Below are 19,263 nucleotides of genomic sequence, written 5' to 3' on the forward strand. Positions count from 1 at the left end.
GATCAGATATAGATCGGTGGCGCTCTCATAAGACAGTCTCTCAAACAGCTCGCAAGTACCAAATTGCACTTAAACGGTCAAATACATACAAAATTAGGTTGAAATGCCCATCTTGCAGAGTATTCAGGTAAATACAGCATTTTTTAATCATTTTCGTGGATCTGTGAGAACAGGGATGCAAAGGAAAAACTTTTCTCTTTTTAGTACATCGAGTCCTTGAAACAAAAGTCTATAAACTAAACATGACAATGGGACCGTTACATTTGAATGTTCTCTGAACATTCTGAAACGAGTAGTAAGTAACACTTAAAATCTTTTAAAAATTTAAACGTTAAATGAATGGTCCAACACAAATGTTTTAAGAAAAAAGTCCCATGAATAATGTAAATAACCTTTCCAGAATTCTAAGAATATTCTCTGTTAGACAGACAGACATAGGGCAACACTCTCTCGCATAGAATAAAACGGGTTATATAAGCATCTCCACTGTTCATGGGTGAGCATCTGTCTAAGGAATCTAAGAGAACAGTGGAAACCGAATCTGAATGAATGACGAAGACTTTGAGCATAATGAGAGCCACAGGGATCATATTTGGTCATAAATATGGCTGCCATGTCTAAGCCTTGGATCTAATTTCTACTGCTCGTAGATCTATACAGTATATACACATACACCAGTGTTGTTATTGTTAACTAAAACCAAAACTGAAAATAAAAATAATAAAAATCGTTAATAGGAATGAAACAAACATTTAAATCAATAAAACTGAAATAAAAATAAACTAAAGCTAAATAGAGATATTAAGAAAATAATAATAAAAAAGACAAAATCACATAAAATTATTAAAACTTAAACTGAAGATATAAAAACAAAATCTCATTTAAATATGAATAATTTCTATAATAGTATATAAATAATACTAAAATAACACTGACCCACTGACAAACTTTTAATGAATTTAATTGGAGAGCAGAGTCAAGCTCATTGAAAATCTAAATGAATCTGGAAAACTGACATAGAGTAAAAATTCTGACAGAATATTATTAAAAAATGATGTATTAATTTATTTATTGATCACATTTAAGAAGAAGGATTGCAATCAGTCCACAACAAAACCTAACACTGACATCAATCAGCCAACAACAGCCTTTGCAGTAATGGAGAAATATTTGAGAAAAAGAGACTGAACATCTTAGTGAGAGCTGGGAAAGTATAGGTGAATGAGTGTGAAACTCTCTGGCATACACAGACATTTATGGAATCTTGGGCTGGTCCCCACAGAAATGAGAAAGACTTTGAAGGCCTGATGCCACCTCATTAAATGTAAGTATTATCAATGCACCACTGGAGAAAAGCTACACATTTATTTTTTATGGGCAGTCCATCTGACTGCCTGTGTTGTCTATGACAGGACAGTAGAGATTTATCAAATACGACTCATGAAATTTGACAATTTTACATAGACTTTTTGAGTATAGTTGTAAGATGATTCATTATATGAAGACCTTCTAAAAGTATAAAAAGTGCATTCTTTAAAATAGATTCTGCTGTTACAGAAGGTTCTGGGTATATCTACTGTACTGCACTGGCAGAATTTCTTTACAGTGCTAAATCAGTTTCTCAAACATTTTCTTGGTATTGTTTTTTATTCTTTTCTTCTGTCTTATTTTCTATAGACAGTAATTTCATACAAGGGAACATATTGTACTGAACACCCACCTGACCTTTAAGAAGTCACCATTGAGTCCTGACCGGTCTCTTTCTTCTCTAACTTAGTGTCAAGCCCAGTACGCTCTGTAATACATCAAAAGAGGGACATGGCGCCTGCCCTCCTCCCCTCTGTAAGCTCAATGTTAATTAAAGTCTATGTGGGGCAGAAAGCAGAGCAACATGGGTTCCTATTAAGAACTCAAGGACAGCACTTTCACCTGCACTGATTCCGGCACTGACTTCTAAAAACCTCTCAAAAGGCATGAACCACACTCGCCAATGCTCTACAAACTCAGTCAAGATGAAAACAAGTCGCCCATACTGGCATATCAGCCCAGGGAGGTATAACACCTAGAGAAGCTATCCATTAGTATTCACATTCATCTCATTCTGATGTTTTCTCATCCCCCAGCTTGTTTTGAGCCAATCGCCTGAGCCATAGATTTGATTAATTACTCCACTGCAGGAAATTATGTAATCACAACGCTAATTGGCTGATAGTACCACAAGAAAGTGCACAGTCCGGCAGGAGACAGGGAAAATATAAGTCCATTTTACACTTTTAAGGAGAGACACGGCAGGCAAAAACATGATTTTTCATGCAGTGGTCAGTTTTGACATTTTGGGCTAGTTTACTCCTTCAGTATGTGTTCTTTCAAGCTGCTATAAAGAAATGTTGAAAATATACATTAAGATGTTTATTTTAATACATTTTGTTTACTTGCGGCAGTAAGTTTCTCCCGAATTTACCAAGAAGTTAGCATTCCAACGCGACATGCCGAGTTCTGTCTGTTTACTGAAGTCTGTCATGACCAGTATCGTTGTAAAGATCTGAGTCTCCTGCACAACGCTATGTAACCCAAATATGGGCATTTCCTTTCTATCAGTAACCAATCGTGAATGTCCAAAGGGGGATTTAAAGCTAACGAAATCTCATTTAGAGCTATTTAAATCTTTAACTGCAGTTTTCTCAAAATGAGTTTTTTGTCATTCTCCAGTACAAACATCTCAGCCTATGTAGCACACCAAACTTTCCAGTTATAAAATTAGCAGTATTCTGAAGATATTTTCAGAGGGATTTGTTAATAAATCATTCCTGGCCTGATTTATGTGACATTTTAATAAAAAAAATATGGCGAAAATCGATTTTTTAAGGTTATGGACAGTATATTTTGATTTCCTAAGAAATGAAAGCATATATCCTGAAATCCCTCTGAATTTTTTTAATTTATTTTTTTATCTTGTGTGTAAACAAAATGAAAAAAGAATTTTGCACCTGGCTTTATCATATGTTCAGATCTATCTACCAAAAATATATGCAAAATTGTGCATATTTAATGGGATAATGCCTAATTTGCATAATTAAACATACAAATTTCTAAGACTCGTAATACATTTTTTATATATACTTGTGTAAGTAATCAACTGAGGAAGTTTCATGGTGATATCTATTATTTTTTAAATTTTACTCTATTCACCTGTGTCTCGCCTTAAGAGCCCTCTAAATAGAAAATTGGGTAGGCCTACTTATAAAACAGTATAAAAAGTAATATTAATATTATATCAAATGTATAAAATGAAATATATGTTATATAAATGTTTATTTAAATCATTTATTTCTTTAGAATACACACACACACACACTAACACACACACACACACACACACACACACACACACACACACACACACACACACATACACACACACAACAGTTACTTCTGGTCCTCAATGATTGGCTCAGAGCTCTTTCCAGCCATGCAATATTCTACCAGTATCAACACAGGAACCATTTCACCATTTGTATCACTCTGCTTGCAGAATTTCTCACAGCAAGTGTCATGGCGAGGAGAAAACACACAGTCATTTTAGAAATACTACTGTTGTTGTGTCACAGAATGTAGTTTAAAGAGTTTTTTATGTAAAAATGTAGTTGTTTAAACTTCAAATATTCATTTTTTTTTTATTGACAGGGTATTATCTAGGAAACTCATAATGATTTCCAATTAAATTGTTTATATTATGTTTGCTCCACTTAACTTAAATTAAGAAAGGAATTTGTCTCATCGACATTTGTCATTCAGAGGCTGCATTCTCATTTGTTAACTTTTATTTGCAGGTATGAAACAGAGCCTGAGTCACGTCACTCCAAATGGAGTCTATTGAGAAACTGGAAGATACAGTTTAATTTTTAGAAAAATAATTTTGTTGCATTAAAATGACAAATCCTCTTTATAGACAGTTTGTGACAATGAAAATTACTGTAAAGAATAAATATAGTTTAAATGCCAACAGAGACAAATGATGATGAAATTCTACTTGAAGTCTACACAATTATTCAGAGCATACAAATGCAGCATGCAGCTAATAGGATTTATAATTGTTTAGCACAATAAGTTAATGTTAGTCTCAAATACTTTCAGACTTTGGAGCCACTCAGCAGGAAAGAGTTTTATTTACATACAATAGAAGGCTGTCCAATGGGTTTACAGTGTATATATTTAATAAACAAATCTAAATATATAGCGCCATCAAATATTTATGTGCTTCAGCTTTCCCACGGTTGTGTTTAGTAGTTAAGAGAATTTGAGTGTCCACACTAGTCTACAGAAATAATTTCATTAGTTTACTAAGGATGGTACAGATGACAGGTCTTCATTGAAAACAATATGCTTCTCTGGGGAAGTCTCATGAAAGTCCATATGGAATAACTTAAATGTAAACTAAGTGGTGAAAATGTCTTAAATATTCAGTTTTGTCCAACAATGGGAGGTATGGGCTGCAGAGTATATGCATCCGCGATAGTCACATCGCAGGATGTGCGATGTCAAGTATAGGAATCGTAGTTGATCCGTGAATCGTACGGGCCAGCTACACCCCGGTTCGGAACGCATGTGATTCTCAGATTAACGGCAAAGTTTAACCATCATAGAGTGAAAGTTTATCAGTTGCATGTGTTTTTAAGACCTGTCAGTTTAAACATCAAGCGCAAGAAGACTGGAACTTGCACACTGTTTTCTGTGTGCGCACACAGAGACAACATCAAATTATTTTCTCTTTCTCGTCTATTTCTGCTTGACCGGACATATGCACGAAAAATTAAGACAAAATGCCCTTCTCTGCGAGTTTCCTCATAAACGCAGTCGGCCATGTGTTGTAAACAGAGAAAGAAAATGGATGCGTAATTGCGTATCATTATATTGGATCTGTGCATTAGTCTTGACAGTAGCCTAATATACCCGCAGCTGTGTGTGTCACCAATGTTAATCAAACAACAAAAGAGAAAGAGAAAATCTTTCTCTTAAATCCCGGGTTTTAACAAAGATAAATTGTATTAATTAATTACAGTGCTGGTCAGAATTATTTGCCCCCTTGGTAAATATGATCAACGATGGCTCTAAAAAATAAATCTGCATTGTTTATCCTTTTGATATTTTATTTAAAAAAAATGCAGAAATCTAACCTTTCATTGAAGTAAAAGAACCGAAAGTGGGGGGAAAATCACATTATGAAATAAATGTTTTTCTCCAAAATGTGTTGGGAATAATTATTTGCCCCCTTTTATTAAATACTTTTTGCAACCTCCTTTTTCCAAGATAACAGCTCTGATAGGCCTGTCACGATTATGAAATTTGGCTGACGATTAATTGTCTAAAAAATAATTGCGGTTATGCCGATTAATTGTCAGTTTTAGGGCTTTGACGATTAATTGTCTGTGTTAGGGCTTTGGCGATTATGCCGATTAATTGTCTGTTTTAGGGCTTTGTGCTTCATTCATTAAATAATTGTGATGAATTTAATCCTTTGTAAGTTATCATTTTGCAGTGTAAGATTACAGTTAACACCTTTAAATATTAAATAAATATATTCAATAGCTATTACAATTTGTTTATTAAACTTAGTGAGTGTATAAATCAGCAGCAAAAAGTAATTTTTGAAAACATCTGCACAGTAATTTAATAAAATCTAAACATGTTAATAAAAACAAATGTGCACAAACCATGATAATATGATACGCTTCAAAACAGCGGAACAAAGCGCGTATGCGCATCGCGGGTGCAGAATGATGTGCTTAATGCAACATGGAGTCACAGTGCGCAGCGCTGCACAAGTGCGCATTTAAAAGTTCACGGCACAAAGCGAAGAAATGTCGAGGGCACAAATCCTAGTGTATATCAGTCCAACAGTTTATTGATCATTTGTTTCTTCACAGTTTTAAACTCCAGTTATTGTGCGTCTGATGCCAATTCATAGTCCTTGTGCTGTGTAGGCACACGGTAGCGAGCGAGTCATTTAGAAACAGCAAAAAACTCCAGCAAAATAAAGTCATTTTATGCAAATCCACAGCCCTTTATCTACAGATCAAGCATTATAACGTCAATGTCACATTGGAGAAAGTTTTACCGTGTATCCTGTCGTAACCGGACGACGCGCGCTGTTTGAATGCTGAATGGAATGATTGACAGCTGCAGACGAGTTTGTGAACTTTAATTTAACAATGTAAATATACTACTGTCCCTCACATTAAGCTATGGAATGGCTTCAGATGACTTTGAATATATTGCTGGAAAACGTAATTAGTGCTTGTCTATTTATTTTGGTCCATGACTCCCCCTTGTGCCGTAGGCCTATAAAAGAGCGCAATAATCGCGGTTGTCTGAAACAATCGCGGTTAGATCAAATAATCGCGATCAGACGGTTATTTAATTATCGCGACAGGCCTAAGCTCTGAGTCTTCTCCTTTAATGCCTGATGAGTTTGGAGAACAACTCAAAAGAGATCAGAGACCATTCCTCCATATAGAATCTCTCCAGATCCTTCAGATTCCCAGATCCATGTTGGCGCTTCTTCTCTTCAGTTCAGCCCACTTGAATGAACTGAGTGCGGCCAGAGAGATAAGATGTGAACCAGTCTAACGGAGTGTGGGTGATGCCGATGGAAGATGGAAGATTGGAAGAACCTGTTGAGGAGGACGGTGTGACAGATGGTATCAAATGCTGCACTCAGGTCGAGGAGGATGAGAATGGTAAGGAGTCCAGAATCAGCTGCCATAAGGAGGTCGTTGGTGATTTTGATAAGTGCTGTTTAAGTGCTATGAAGTGGACGGAAACCGGACTGGAACAGTTCATACAGGTTATTGTGGGTTAGATGAAAATGGAGTTGAGAGGCAACTGTTTTTTCAAGGATTTTGGAAATGAATGGTAAATTGGATATAGGACGGAAGTCGTTGAAGTTGGAGGGATCGGCACCATTTTTATTTTTTTCAAAATTGGGGTAATGGCAGCAGTTTTGAATGATATAGGGACAGTTCCAGTGGTGAGAGAGGAGTGGATGATAGCAGAAATGAGGGGAACCAGAGAGGGAAGGCAGGCTTTAACAAGTTATGTGGGAAAGGGGTCAAGTTGACAAGTGGAAGCCTTGGATTTCCTGATGAGTTCTGTGATTTCTGAAATAGCTGGGAGCTGGAAGGAAGAGAATGAATCTGTGGATGGGTGAAAGTCGGCTGAGATGCTGAGGTGAGGGATAGATCCAAGGTGCTGGTGGATGTTTTTGATTTTTTCAGTGAAAAACGACATAATGGAGTTGCAGAAGGAGGTTGTATACAAGTGAAGGGGGAGAAAGTCCCGGGGTTGGGTGATATTGTTAAGTAGGGAAAACAGTGACTTGGAGTTTCATTTATTGGCAATGATTATACTAGAGTAGTAGTGGGTTTTGGTGCTAGCAACGGAGTCCTTATAACGTAAGATGTGGTTATTGTACATTTCTTTGTGAATAGTGAGACCAGTTTTTCTATAAAGATGTTCAAGTTGCCGACCTTTGGCTTTCATGAGACGAAGATCGGGGGTGAACCAAGGGCTGAGACGGATCTGCAGATCTGGTTTTTAACGGAGCAAGGGAATTAAGAATATTATTGAATCCAGTGTTGTAGTGAGAGACCAGATCATCGGGGGTGGATAGATTGTGAGTGTCAGGGAGGCAGAAGGAATGGATACTTGAAGTGAGAGTGGCAGGATTGATATTCTTTATATTCCGAAATGAAATAAGGCGTGGTATTTTAGAGATGGAGAGAGTGAGTTTCACTGTAAATGAGATGAGAAAATGGTCAGTTATGTGGAGTTCAACAGCTGTAAAGTCAGAAGGGGTAACACCAGAGCAGCAGATTAAGTCCAGTCCAGTATGTCCTTTGGAGTGTGTGGGAAAAGTGATATGTTGCTGGCATCCAAAACTCTCTAAGCAGGAGGTGAAGTCTTTAGTAAGAGGCAGACTGATATTGTCCATGTGGATATTAAAATCACCCAGCAGTATTATGTTTGGTGAGAGAGGATAAGTGAGTGAGAAAAGCAGCAAAATCATTTAAAAAATCACTATTCGGTTTAGGGGGGCGGTAGACAGTAGCAATGATGGTTGGAGTGGGACCAGACAACTTGCAGACAGCAGATTCAAACGAGTTAGAGACTTTCCACTTCTTGCGATAAATTATCGCGAGACCTCCTCCCCGGCCGGAGCCACGGGGTTGACAGATGTAAACAAACCCACTAGGAGTGTATTCATTCAGCTGAGAAAAGTCGTTGGGCTGTTGCCATGTCTCGGTTAAACAAAGAAAGTCTAGCTTACGATCGGAGATGAGGTCCTGGATGAGATGTCCCTTGTCCGTCAGTGAGCGGATGTTGAGCAGAGCAAAGTTGAGTGCGGTGTTGTCACAGCTGGTGGTGGTGCTAGCCGACCGAGCTATGCGGGCTAACACACTGTGGTCGACAGCCCGGTTGAACGAGAGCTGGACCAGATGGACTTTATTACTGTTGAGCTGTTGTGGTGGAAATTCCGACGGGACCCTCGGTGGATGTATCTCGGACGAGTCTGGAAGGCGATGTCCGGATGAAGGTGGAAAGCTTCCGGCGCAGGTCCAGGCAGGTGATAGCGCAGGTCGATGGCCGAATACTGAAGCAAACCCGTCACTAGCAGGTGAACAGGCAGTAGAAAGAGCCAGGCACAGACAAACAAGATGTATGTCCTACCGGCCCACATTGTAGATGAAGATTTAAGCAGCGTCGACGGCCAGTGAAAACGCCAGATGAGGCACAAACCAGAACAGAACAGGTGAGCTAACTGTGAAGACTCACACAAATGGTAGTGCCGTCAGATCGTAAAAGTATTCCAAATGAAGGCAATTACACTGTCCAATTAGGTCATAGAACCATAAAGTGAGTCTGGAAAGTCTGGAAAGTTAAAAGAGGTTACCGGCGAGCAGCGGCAGCAAGTTGCACCAGCGTTCACTCGCGATCGGAGTCCGATGGCAGATGACCAAAATGCAGATGACAAAAACACCCCTGGAAAAAAGTAAGCTTCTGTCTACAAATATTACATATGATCAGGGCTTGACATTAACACTCACCAACCCGCCAAATGCGGGTGGATTTTGCTCGTGGCGGGTAACACAGTCACTCCAACTAGCCACTTTGGCGGGATGAATAATTGTAGTCTTAATACAATTCAGTATTAAGGAAAACTCCTTTTCTCGAGAATATTGAAGCCATTTTTTTAAAATGCAGTGTAGCTGCACAGCACACACAGATGAGCGGTGAGCGCGGTCATTGGCTGCGCTGCGGCAACTGCACGAACCTATGAAGGGGCGTCTCAGACGCGTAGTCCAATCAGGGCAACTCGCGCCCTGACACGTCAGAGCCCGCCAAGATGGGCGTGGCCAGAGGCTATAAATTGAGCCCATCGTACGTCAAGTTTCTTTATGTTAAATCGACTCAAGCGATCCTTGACCAAAGAACAAGCACGGCAAGTTACGCAATACTCGTTCCCTCATCTCAGGGAACCGAGGTTACGTTAGTAACTGAGACGTTCCCTTTCAAGAGGTCTCTCCTATTGCGTAAGTAGCTTACGCTATGGGAACCCCCTTCAAAACGCCGTGCATGCTTAACTTCGCTTTAGTATAAGCCTGAGGCAAGATGCCTGAAGCTTAAGAGTAAATGGTCGTTTTTTTAAAAAAAAAGGAGCTTTACACACAACCTTATCAGAGCTAATGATAATGACCTGTATTGTTATACATTTATGTAGTCTTGATTTGGGTGTGTACAGTGGTTTTACATTTAGAAGGGTTGTAAATCTAGTTCAAGTAAATTTTAGCACGCCATAGTCAACTTTTATCAGGTAATTTCACAACAACAAAAATGTGGCTAGTAAAAATGCTGTGTGGCTAGTAACTTTGGAAAACCGCTAGCCACATTGGCTAGTGAGCAAAAAAGTTAATGTCAAGCCCTGCATATGATGTATCTCAAAACCTTAGTAAACGGAATCATGCTTAAAGGTGCATTGCGCAACATTTCATGTTAAAAATACCCGTTTTTCTAACCCATACATGCTTAAACAATTGCCTGATGGGCTGAATGAGCCCTTCTCTGATCACTGCGATTGCCTCTATAATCCTGTACAGTAAAATAAATGATTCGGGACGGAATTTGAGACTGGGTGTGACGTCATGCGCGTTCAAGCTCACCTGGTAATGTCTGGCAGGTTTGTGTATTCGCCGCCATTCTCCGTATCAGCGAAGACAACTCGAGCGACAAAACTTTAGTCAACTTTCGACAAAAGTAGAAGATGGATTCAAAGAGACCGGCTTGTAGTTCATTCCAAACCCCAACGCAAACTCCACGTAAGACAAAGAAAAGAAAACTTTTGTCTAGTGCCACAGGCGTCGGAATAAGACGAGAGTCAACATCGGGAAGGCTTTCAACAAATGGAGAGATCTCCGGTCTGCACACACTAGGAAGCGCCCGCGCCCTCATATCACTTGGACGTGGCTGTGTACAAAAGGTAAAAAAGATATAAATACTGTTCGTTGGAATCTCCGGTCTGCTCTAGGGCTCAAACGGGATCCTCAGTTGGCTTTTTTCTTGATAAAACGGTAAGATATAGCCCAGTCTCTAATGTCTGATACGGCAAATCTATGACAACAAATGATGTAACTTAGCTGCTAATAATCTTGAGACATTTGAGTGTACTTTGTTGACCAACTGTGTATGGTATGATTATTATTTTGAGCTTTTACAAAGTAATAACAAAGTAATAACTTATATTGTTCATGAACGTGTTTCCATAATAACGTTAATACAATCATAAGTGGATACAGTAAACACATAAAACAGTTCAACATGGAGATAACGTTAGATGGAAACAAAAACCGAAGTTTTCTACTACCCCCGTTTTCCCCTCACACATAAGTGTGTAATTTACTCAAATACCTTTCCTTTCACATATTTAAAATGACTTGCAGATTTATAACTTTATTACCTCTGAAAACATTATGACTGTAAACAAAGATTTGTGCGGCTGATGCTCCTTTGGTTATGAACAGCTCGTGCTCGTGCAAGCGTGCGTGTGGTCCATGAGCGTGCACACCTCTGGTTGCAGTTTCGCTTGTCGCCAGAGGGGGCATAGTTCTGCAAAAACTCAGAGACTTGTGCAATGCACCTTTAAAGATTCATTATCCTTTGATCAATGACAATGAAAGTACAATGAAATGAGTTGTATTGATCCCATCTGCTGATCCGCACCCTTCATCAGCAGCCAGAATCGAACATCTTCTGTTTGAGAAACTGCCTTTAATCTCCACCTCTACACTTGATTGCATCCTATAATTACCTTGCCTGACCTGACCTATATAGGAAAGTGTAATGCTTAAAATTGTAAAATCTAGTTTTCAGCACCCCATCCAATCAGAAATACTCTTAGTCTGAGAATCTTTTGAATCATGTTCACCCTGAAAAGTGTCTTATTACCAATCAGCAAATGGGTAGACATTAAGGACATAAAGAGATGCAAAGTAGTAAGGATTGAAGTAGTTCAGATGGGAGAGCTCACCAGTGATATTGTTGCTGCTGTGGGCCTCTTGTCTTTCTGTGTGAATGCATTGCTCTTTAGCCTTCATATGCTCAGCCACCAGAACACATGCTGGATGAATCGTTTCCACCTGTGAATGATGATGAAAAACAAAAAATGTGTGAGACAAATTAAATTACAAAATGCAGCACATATTAAGAAACCGCATAAAAATGCTGAGCCCATTACAGAAAGATGGTGAGCAATTTCACAATTGTAGTCAAATTGACAATAAAATCAGGAAAAATCATTCAATTTAAAACATTAATTGCTAACAATTTGGACATATGTTTAACTTCATTTGTGTTCCACAGAAGAAAGATCCCCAGCGTTTGACAAAAGGAGAATAGTTATTTTTGGAGTTAACAGATTGAAAATACATTGCATATCTTTTTAATTGATCTAAGTATTTATCAGACTGAGACTTCAGACTGAAATATCTCGTCAATAAGCCCCAGCCACACACCAATATTAGCCTGTAAAATCTCATTATCTCTGAAGCAGCCATTGAACCAATTTGAGCCTCTCTTGACATCATTTACTACAATTAAATGCATTAGAGATGCAGAGAAATAAAGATAGAATGACTATATAACAAGATGTGTGGGATGTTGTCTTTTCGACATCATAAAAAGGAAAAGTTGTTTCTGTTTCACCTCTTTGTTGCATAAAAAGACCTGTAATGGCCACCCACTTATTCCTGAGAGGAATGACAGAGAGTCAGAGGTGGGTGAATGCTAATGATCCGATTAAGCCTGAGGTTACGGTGGAATGAGCAGTAGAAACAGATTCAGAAGTTCCTGAAACAGACCTACGTATCTCCAAAGGAAAATAGAGATGGTGAATCATAACAATACCAGAAAAAGTGAATTGTTGTATTTATTCTAGAGGGACGCCTCAGGGGTCTGTGTGTCATAGCAGTCATCCTCTATGTGTGAATCAAATCAATAGTATGACGTCAGTATGGAAATCAAAGTAAACGTTCCAGCTATGTTGACTATTATTTATCCAGTGGTTGACGTTGGGCATGTCCCTTTCACTGGGCTAATAGGCCGAAATGGATGTTTTCAGGACAAAAGTTGATGCAGTGAGTGAGAGCGCTAGTGTGAGTGTGTTTATGGTTGTTTGTGTTTAGAAAAGTCTGTGTGTTTGCTTGTTTATTTATCTGCGAGTGCTTGTTAGTGCTTATGTTCTCTCCGAATTCAAAACCAGAGCAGATGGTTGCGCTGTTGGTTTCATTGACCTCTGTCGCCTGCTGGTAGGCGAGATAAGAGAGAAGGGATCGTGGATGAGTTCAGGAAGTTTTCACTGGTTTAGTTACAGTGCATTTGGAAACAAAAGGAAAGACTCTCACAAACAAGTCTCGCATATCTCAAGGTCAATCTGAATCTTCAGGACAGAAAACTAACTAGCCTAAAACACCCATCTTATAAGGCAGAACAAATATTTAAATAATAACATAAGGATCCATTTTAGTGCTGTTAACGCACCATAATTTAAAGAATATTATTGGCTAACACTTTAAAATAACTCAATTTCTGAATTAGCCTAATTGTCTATGCAGATTATTGTACAGTATAAAGTCGATCCTTTAAAACAATAATGATTAAAAAAAGCAAAGTAAAAGTAGTCCATTCCACTCCTATTTCAATCATTTGAAGGCACAATGAAAGCAAAATTCAAGAGAGTCGCTGTTGGTCACAAAGCTTTGGAATTCTTGAAATGCAGTGCACATTAGAATGGACTTCTTTTGTCATTTTAGATCCTTTTGTGTTTCATGGAAGACAGGGTTTAAACCAACATGAGGGTGAGTAAATGATAAACCCTAAAAGTTTATCTTTGGCTAATGATAAACCCAAATAAAGTGTATTCGTGGGTAAACTAATCGATTACTCTGAAATTAGCTGAATACTGCACTGGAGTAACATTTTGGTAGTACTGTAGGATGTTTTTTTAGGATAAAAAAAGCTAGACTGAGATTTACTGCTCAGATATATACAGAAAATTATTATTTTGAATGTATACAATTTACCTTTGTTTTTGTTTGTTTTTACATTTGCATTCTATAAAACTATAATTTGCATAAAAAAAGAGTACTTAGTAAAGTTGGACTTTTGGCTGTTAGGAAATAAAATTTTAAAAGTTACACATTCATTTTGATCCATTCTCAAATCTCTCCAAAATTGTAATTTTACTTTAAAATGAGACTGGTTGTTTGTACAGTGCTGATCAGCATTATTTGCCCCCTTGGTAAATATGATCAAAGATGGCTATAAAAAATTAATTTACTAACAATGCAGATTTATTCTTTACAGCCATCGTTGATCATATTTACCAAGGGGGCAAATAATTCTGACCAGCACTGTATATATGTGTAGTTGAGTATTTGTGAAAAAGAAAAAATCTAAAAGCAATGGTTAGGGAAAAAAAGATTAAAATAGTGTCGTACAGTATCTATAAAAAGAGAGTGAATTTTCAAAAGACTGATGGAGATTTGTGTGGGAAAATTTGGCAAGATAAACTGCTGCAGTTAGTGAAATTGTTACGCCACTGAATGCATAATAACCTTTTTTCTTATACTTGTATAAGAATTGCATGTAATCTACATTAAACCCAGGCAGACACTACAAATCTCCATGGCATTTTCTCAAGCCAAGGCCAAGGCTCATCTTGGACATGCAGAAACTGTGAGGGGAATAATAACACTAAAAGAGCTCTAAGCATCACTACAACAAATGTAATTTGTTTGTCAGGATGGGTGAGAGAGAAGCAATGGTGACACACCTGGGCAGTAAAGCACTTTGTTTCAATGAAACTACTATTCACAGGACTTTTGACTGCATCCATGTGGCTCTAAAGGTCTCCAAAAAGTCAAGTCTCCTATCTTGCCAAAAAACAATTCTGACACATCTGCTGATAAAGGGTGTTCAAGGCCGCCTCCATGTCTCCCCACAAATTGACATTACAATGTACTGATCAAATGTATATCATTGCACCAAAAATTCTGCAACAAGGAGCTAAAAATCCCTTTTTGTTCTCACTGTCTTTGTGGCTGCATATCTAAATATCTTAAGTAAATAGACACCTGTTGTCTTCAATCACTCTAACCTCTGCACTAAAATGCTCTGGTGACCTGATCAGAAATGTTAAACATGTTGAGAGGACAAATAAAGAAGAAAAATAACTGACCGATAAGGATCCTGTTATCAGTCAAATAGCATCCAGTGGCCCCGAGGAAGAGGCTTGTGAACACATGGAATCATTATAATAGGAAATGAACATCCATTCAGGGAAGGAAAGCCATATCATTAGAGGGAGTACCAAACAACAACTACATTTAATTACAACACTGATTTGCGCTCGTCTTTGTGGCCTGTGCTCCTCAGAAACTGGAATGGTAATCTACCTTTGAATTAGCAGAACAGAATTTTTATTTATTTATTTATTTTTAAGGCCAGTAAGTCACATAAATTGCATGCTTAATTTTCATGATAGGAACCTAAATTGGCCACTCGAGTTAATATATGTCAGTGTTCCTGTACTGGAAATGGTCATCAAAACATCATTAAAAGGAGACCGGGATCTCAGGTCAGTACAGCTAATCAAATCAACATCTGTGACACATCAGCACATTAAATATAGCACTGGACTGATCCCTAGAGAAAATAGTGGAAATCAAACGGCATGGATTACACTTCATCTGCATCAGTAGCTCAGTATTTTAAATAAATGTATATTTTGTGTATATCTATTTATATTTCTCAAAAAAATCTCACATAAATCTGGAAGCAGGGGTACTATAAACACATTTACCTTTTATGACGTGCAACTCAAACAGCATACATTCAACATACTTTGTCTAATTCAGTGGTGCAGTGCCATGCCTTTTAAGATAAATATGTAAATCTCTCTCAAAAGAAAATCTCACATGAATCTGGAGGCAAATGTTAATAAACTTTGATATCAGGACCAGTATAAAACACTTTTAACTTGTATGACGTGTCATTCAAACAGCATACACTATACTTTGTCTACATCAGTGGAATATAAATATGCAAATATCTCTCAAGGAAATCTTACCTGAATCTGGAGGCAAATGCTAAAATTTGAAATACTTAAGGAAATTCAACATGATTCTGTGGTTTGTCATGCTATTAAACATTTGTTCATTATTTTATAGCTATGCATGGAGCATTAATGACCTCCTCATATTAATTAGGAATACTTGTACTTTTTAAATTAATTTGTCACACAAAAGGTGATTAAAGATGGTGAAAAACGTAGCCTATAGCATTATGCCCTATATACATATGTTTTAATCAACAATAAGGTTGATTAAACAAAAAGTCCATGGACATGTTATGCAACTAGCAATATAAGTTACATTGTAATGTCAGGGACATATAACACACTTTAAACATCTCTCATTTATATTCCTGATATTTGGAAATATTCTTTGTTATGCTATAGCCCAACAACAGAATCCACTGGCCACATTAATCAAATTGCAATGACTACTTGATTTCAAAAGCAAATGATTCACGGAGATAACTTACTGCTTCCCAGATGCTCTGGTGAATCCCCAAACTCAGTAAAACGGCGACCAGTCTTACGGTTGACCAAGTTCTGAAGAGAAACATAATTAGGACTCCGGTGTAATGGGAAAGAATGAAGTTTGTTACTGTCTAACCAGATTACGCAGAAGCCTCTGTTAAATCTCTGGATGTTTTCCAGAAGTCTCGATGTCTTCAACCATACTGTGCGCTGTCGTTCAGCTCAAACGCTCAGTCTATGTCTTGTAAAGCTCGCAATATTTGTAATTGAACCATGTGTGTCGTCCTCATAACAGCCCGTAAACAACCTGTCGCTGTGAGTTCCCAGCACAAACTGAGCTGGAGAGTAGCGCGCGTGGCGAAATGAAGGCTGACTTCACCCATTAGATAGGCTACATTATGATTTCCAGTGGTTATTTTAAAAACTGTTTGAAATACCAAAAACCAAAAACTAGCCAAACTAGTCGCGAGAGAATAAGACACCATGCGTAGACCAATGGTTACCTTATAGCCTACAGCAGTAATTATTCATCCAGTCATCCAGTTAAAATTATGAATTCCTCAAATAGGCTACAATAAAATGGAGTAAAATATTATTAATTATATTGTTAAATATATTACCTAGACAATTATGCAATTTATCGAATTTTATTACTACCAAAAATACTACAATATTGAGGGTAAAACGCGGTAAATGCACACCAACGTAAAATTCACATTTGATTATTCTCCTTAACCACTAGGTGACACAAAAAGTAATCGCAGCACTTTCCTAAACATTTGCGTTTTAATATGAACGTGGAAATTTGGCCGATTCTTGATGCTGTCCCGTGCAGCAACAAAGTTGACCTGCTAATTATAATAGACTATTCTATTTTTTTTTTTATGCTATAGACTTATCTATCAAATGAGAATAATATTATGAATATGTTTTGAGACAAGGCAAGGGTCTTGTAAATGATTTTGTTCAAGGTAATTAAATAGAAAGTTTTGCAAAAACTATAAAAGTATGATATTTTGGGTAAAAAGAACCCCTAATTTTTCCACAGCAATTTATGTGATAGTTGGCTGACATTTCCATTACTTGGCATGACATGGTCAATATAATTTATTAAGTTGGGAATCCACCTTAGAAATATAATCACCATATATTTATAATGAAACTATCATATTTAAAATATATGTTTAATCATATCATAAAACAAAAATCATATTTATTATTACTACTGGAAAGCCATAATAAATGATTATGGAATTTCCTTCATGCAGTGTAAGAGATAAAAAAAAAATAATAATTAAAAAAAAACTTTACACTGTTAAAAAAAAAAATACAGAGAAAAATTGTAATAGATCTTATATTTTGTCATTTTACAGTAACACTAAAATGTAATATATATATATATATATATAATATAAAAATTACATGATTACAAATGCACTGTAACAAATTTTAAAATTAATATAATATATAAAAATGAAAACTTTTAACTCACTAACTAAAAACTGGTTTTTAATTTCTATAGCGTAATTATGTTTCTTATCAGTTAAGTACATTTGGGTTTTGTGTTACATCTTATGTTATTAAATTAATATTTATTGCATTATTTTAGAGTCATGTGTTACCATGATGCCGTTTTGTATTTGTGTGCATGCCACTGTGCAGCTTCTATAGTATAGCTCAGCTTGTGGAAAAGCTATGTGATGAACTTTGATTCATCATGTGGCTTTTCTCTTTATCAATAGTGTTGTTATTATTATGGTGGATGCCAGTAGCCTATATGTTAAAAGTACAAAACAGATTTTAGCAGTGTGGCCTTGCTAATTCAGCAGAAAAGAGTAAAATGTTTGTTTGTTTGTTTGTTTTTTGTAAATGACAGTTTTAAATCTTTTTTGTATTCAAGTTGATGCACTGGTCTGGATCAAATTCAAATTCATGAACGATATGAGGAGTAACCCAATGAGAGCACACATTTAGAACAAAAGCTCTGGTGGTAGGCCTTTTTTTGTGAGGTGGAACAAGAAAAGATGAAAGATTCCTTCACCTCATCTCAGTAATTGGTGGGTTGATTATGTAATATTAAATTGTGATTCATTTTTTATGCTTCTCACAGTTTTATTCCTAATGATAGTCCTTATTGTTTTTTCCCCATGCATGCCCATATTGTTTCATTTAGCCTTTTTAAATTTCATTGTGAAACTGTCTTGTTTGACTGATCATTATGCATATTTCATGAACTGCAAGGACTACCAAAAGTCAAACTATGGTCACAAGTGAGCATCTGTGTTTCTTTGGCTGTCCCTAAGGGAAATAACAATTTGCATATGTATTTGATGTTTTTATCCAGCTAGGGAAAACATTTTCTTAGCTGGACAGCAGACCCCCATTGTTTCCAGCTGCCTTGTCATGCTGAGAGAAAGAATAAGGAATAGAATTTGTTTTAAAGACAGATTGTCATAAACATTCATCTCCACCATAGCTGTCCTCAAAGTAAACCTGATTTAAACCAATCTAGTCTGTGCATGGTAAACACTCATTGTGCTGTGTGATAATACTCAGTTCTGTGACTATAATGGCCAGATGCTATTTTCAGGCTTTTCCATGGAAAAATCTCTCTCCACTCTCACTCACTTGTTCTCTATTTAGCAAACAACAAACACATCTCAGTCAATTCAATTCAATTCAACATTTATTTGTATAGTGCTTTTCTCAATAAATATTGTCTCAAAGCAGATTTACAAAAAATGCATGTTTCTACAATTTAGAGTAATGTGTTGTCAGAGGTGGCTGTATCCAAGTAATTTCCAAATGTCAGAAATGCAGAATTCCAAGATAATATAGATTGTGTAGTTAGCTAACATCATGTATTCATTTATGCAGAATAAAAGCTCATTAAAGCAATCATTATAAGTTGTGATCATAATGATTACAGTTACAATACAAATACAATTTGGCAGTGGTGCATGTTGATTCAGTGTTGGCATCATCTGAAGTCCTCGCAGGGCTTGGTTTCTTCTATTCACAGGTGCTGGGTCTTCTGAAATCTTCATAAGAGACTGGATCCAAACCGAAGCTGCCGTAATCTCTAGTTAGAAGACTGAGAAGACTGAAAT

At 37.0% G+C, this 19,263-nt stretch overlaps 1 protein-coding gene across 1 annotated transcript in view; it reads right to left on the minus strand.

Moving 5' to 3' along the window:
* The window catches only part of ghrhrb (growth hormone releasing hormone receptor b), a 44,955-nt gene extending 28,482 nt beyond the window's left edge, over positions 1-16,473 (minus strand). The window contains exons 1-2 of the mRNA XM_084128427.1: positions 16,156-16,473; positions 11,582-11,690 (exon numbers count right to left, since the gene is read on the minus strand). Coding sequence (XP_083984553.1) covers positions 11,582-11,690; positions 16,156-16,239 — 193 coding nt within the window. The 5' untranslated portion in view covers positions 16,240-16,473. The remainder of the gene's footprint in view (positions 1-11,581; positions 11,691-16,155) is intronic.
* Positions 16,474-19,263: the final 2,790 nt, after the last annotated feature.

The sequence above is a fragment of the Abramis brama genome, assembly GCF_963993115.1.
Source record: "Abramis brama genome assembly, chromosome: 11".
Taxonomy (NCBI): Eukaryota; Metazoa; Chordata; class Actinopteri; order Cypriniformes; family Leuciscidae; genus Abramis; species Abramis brama.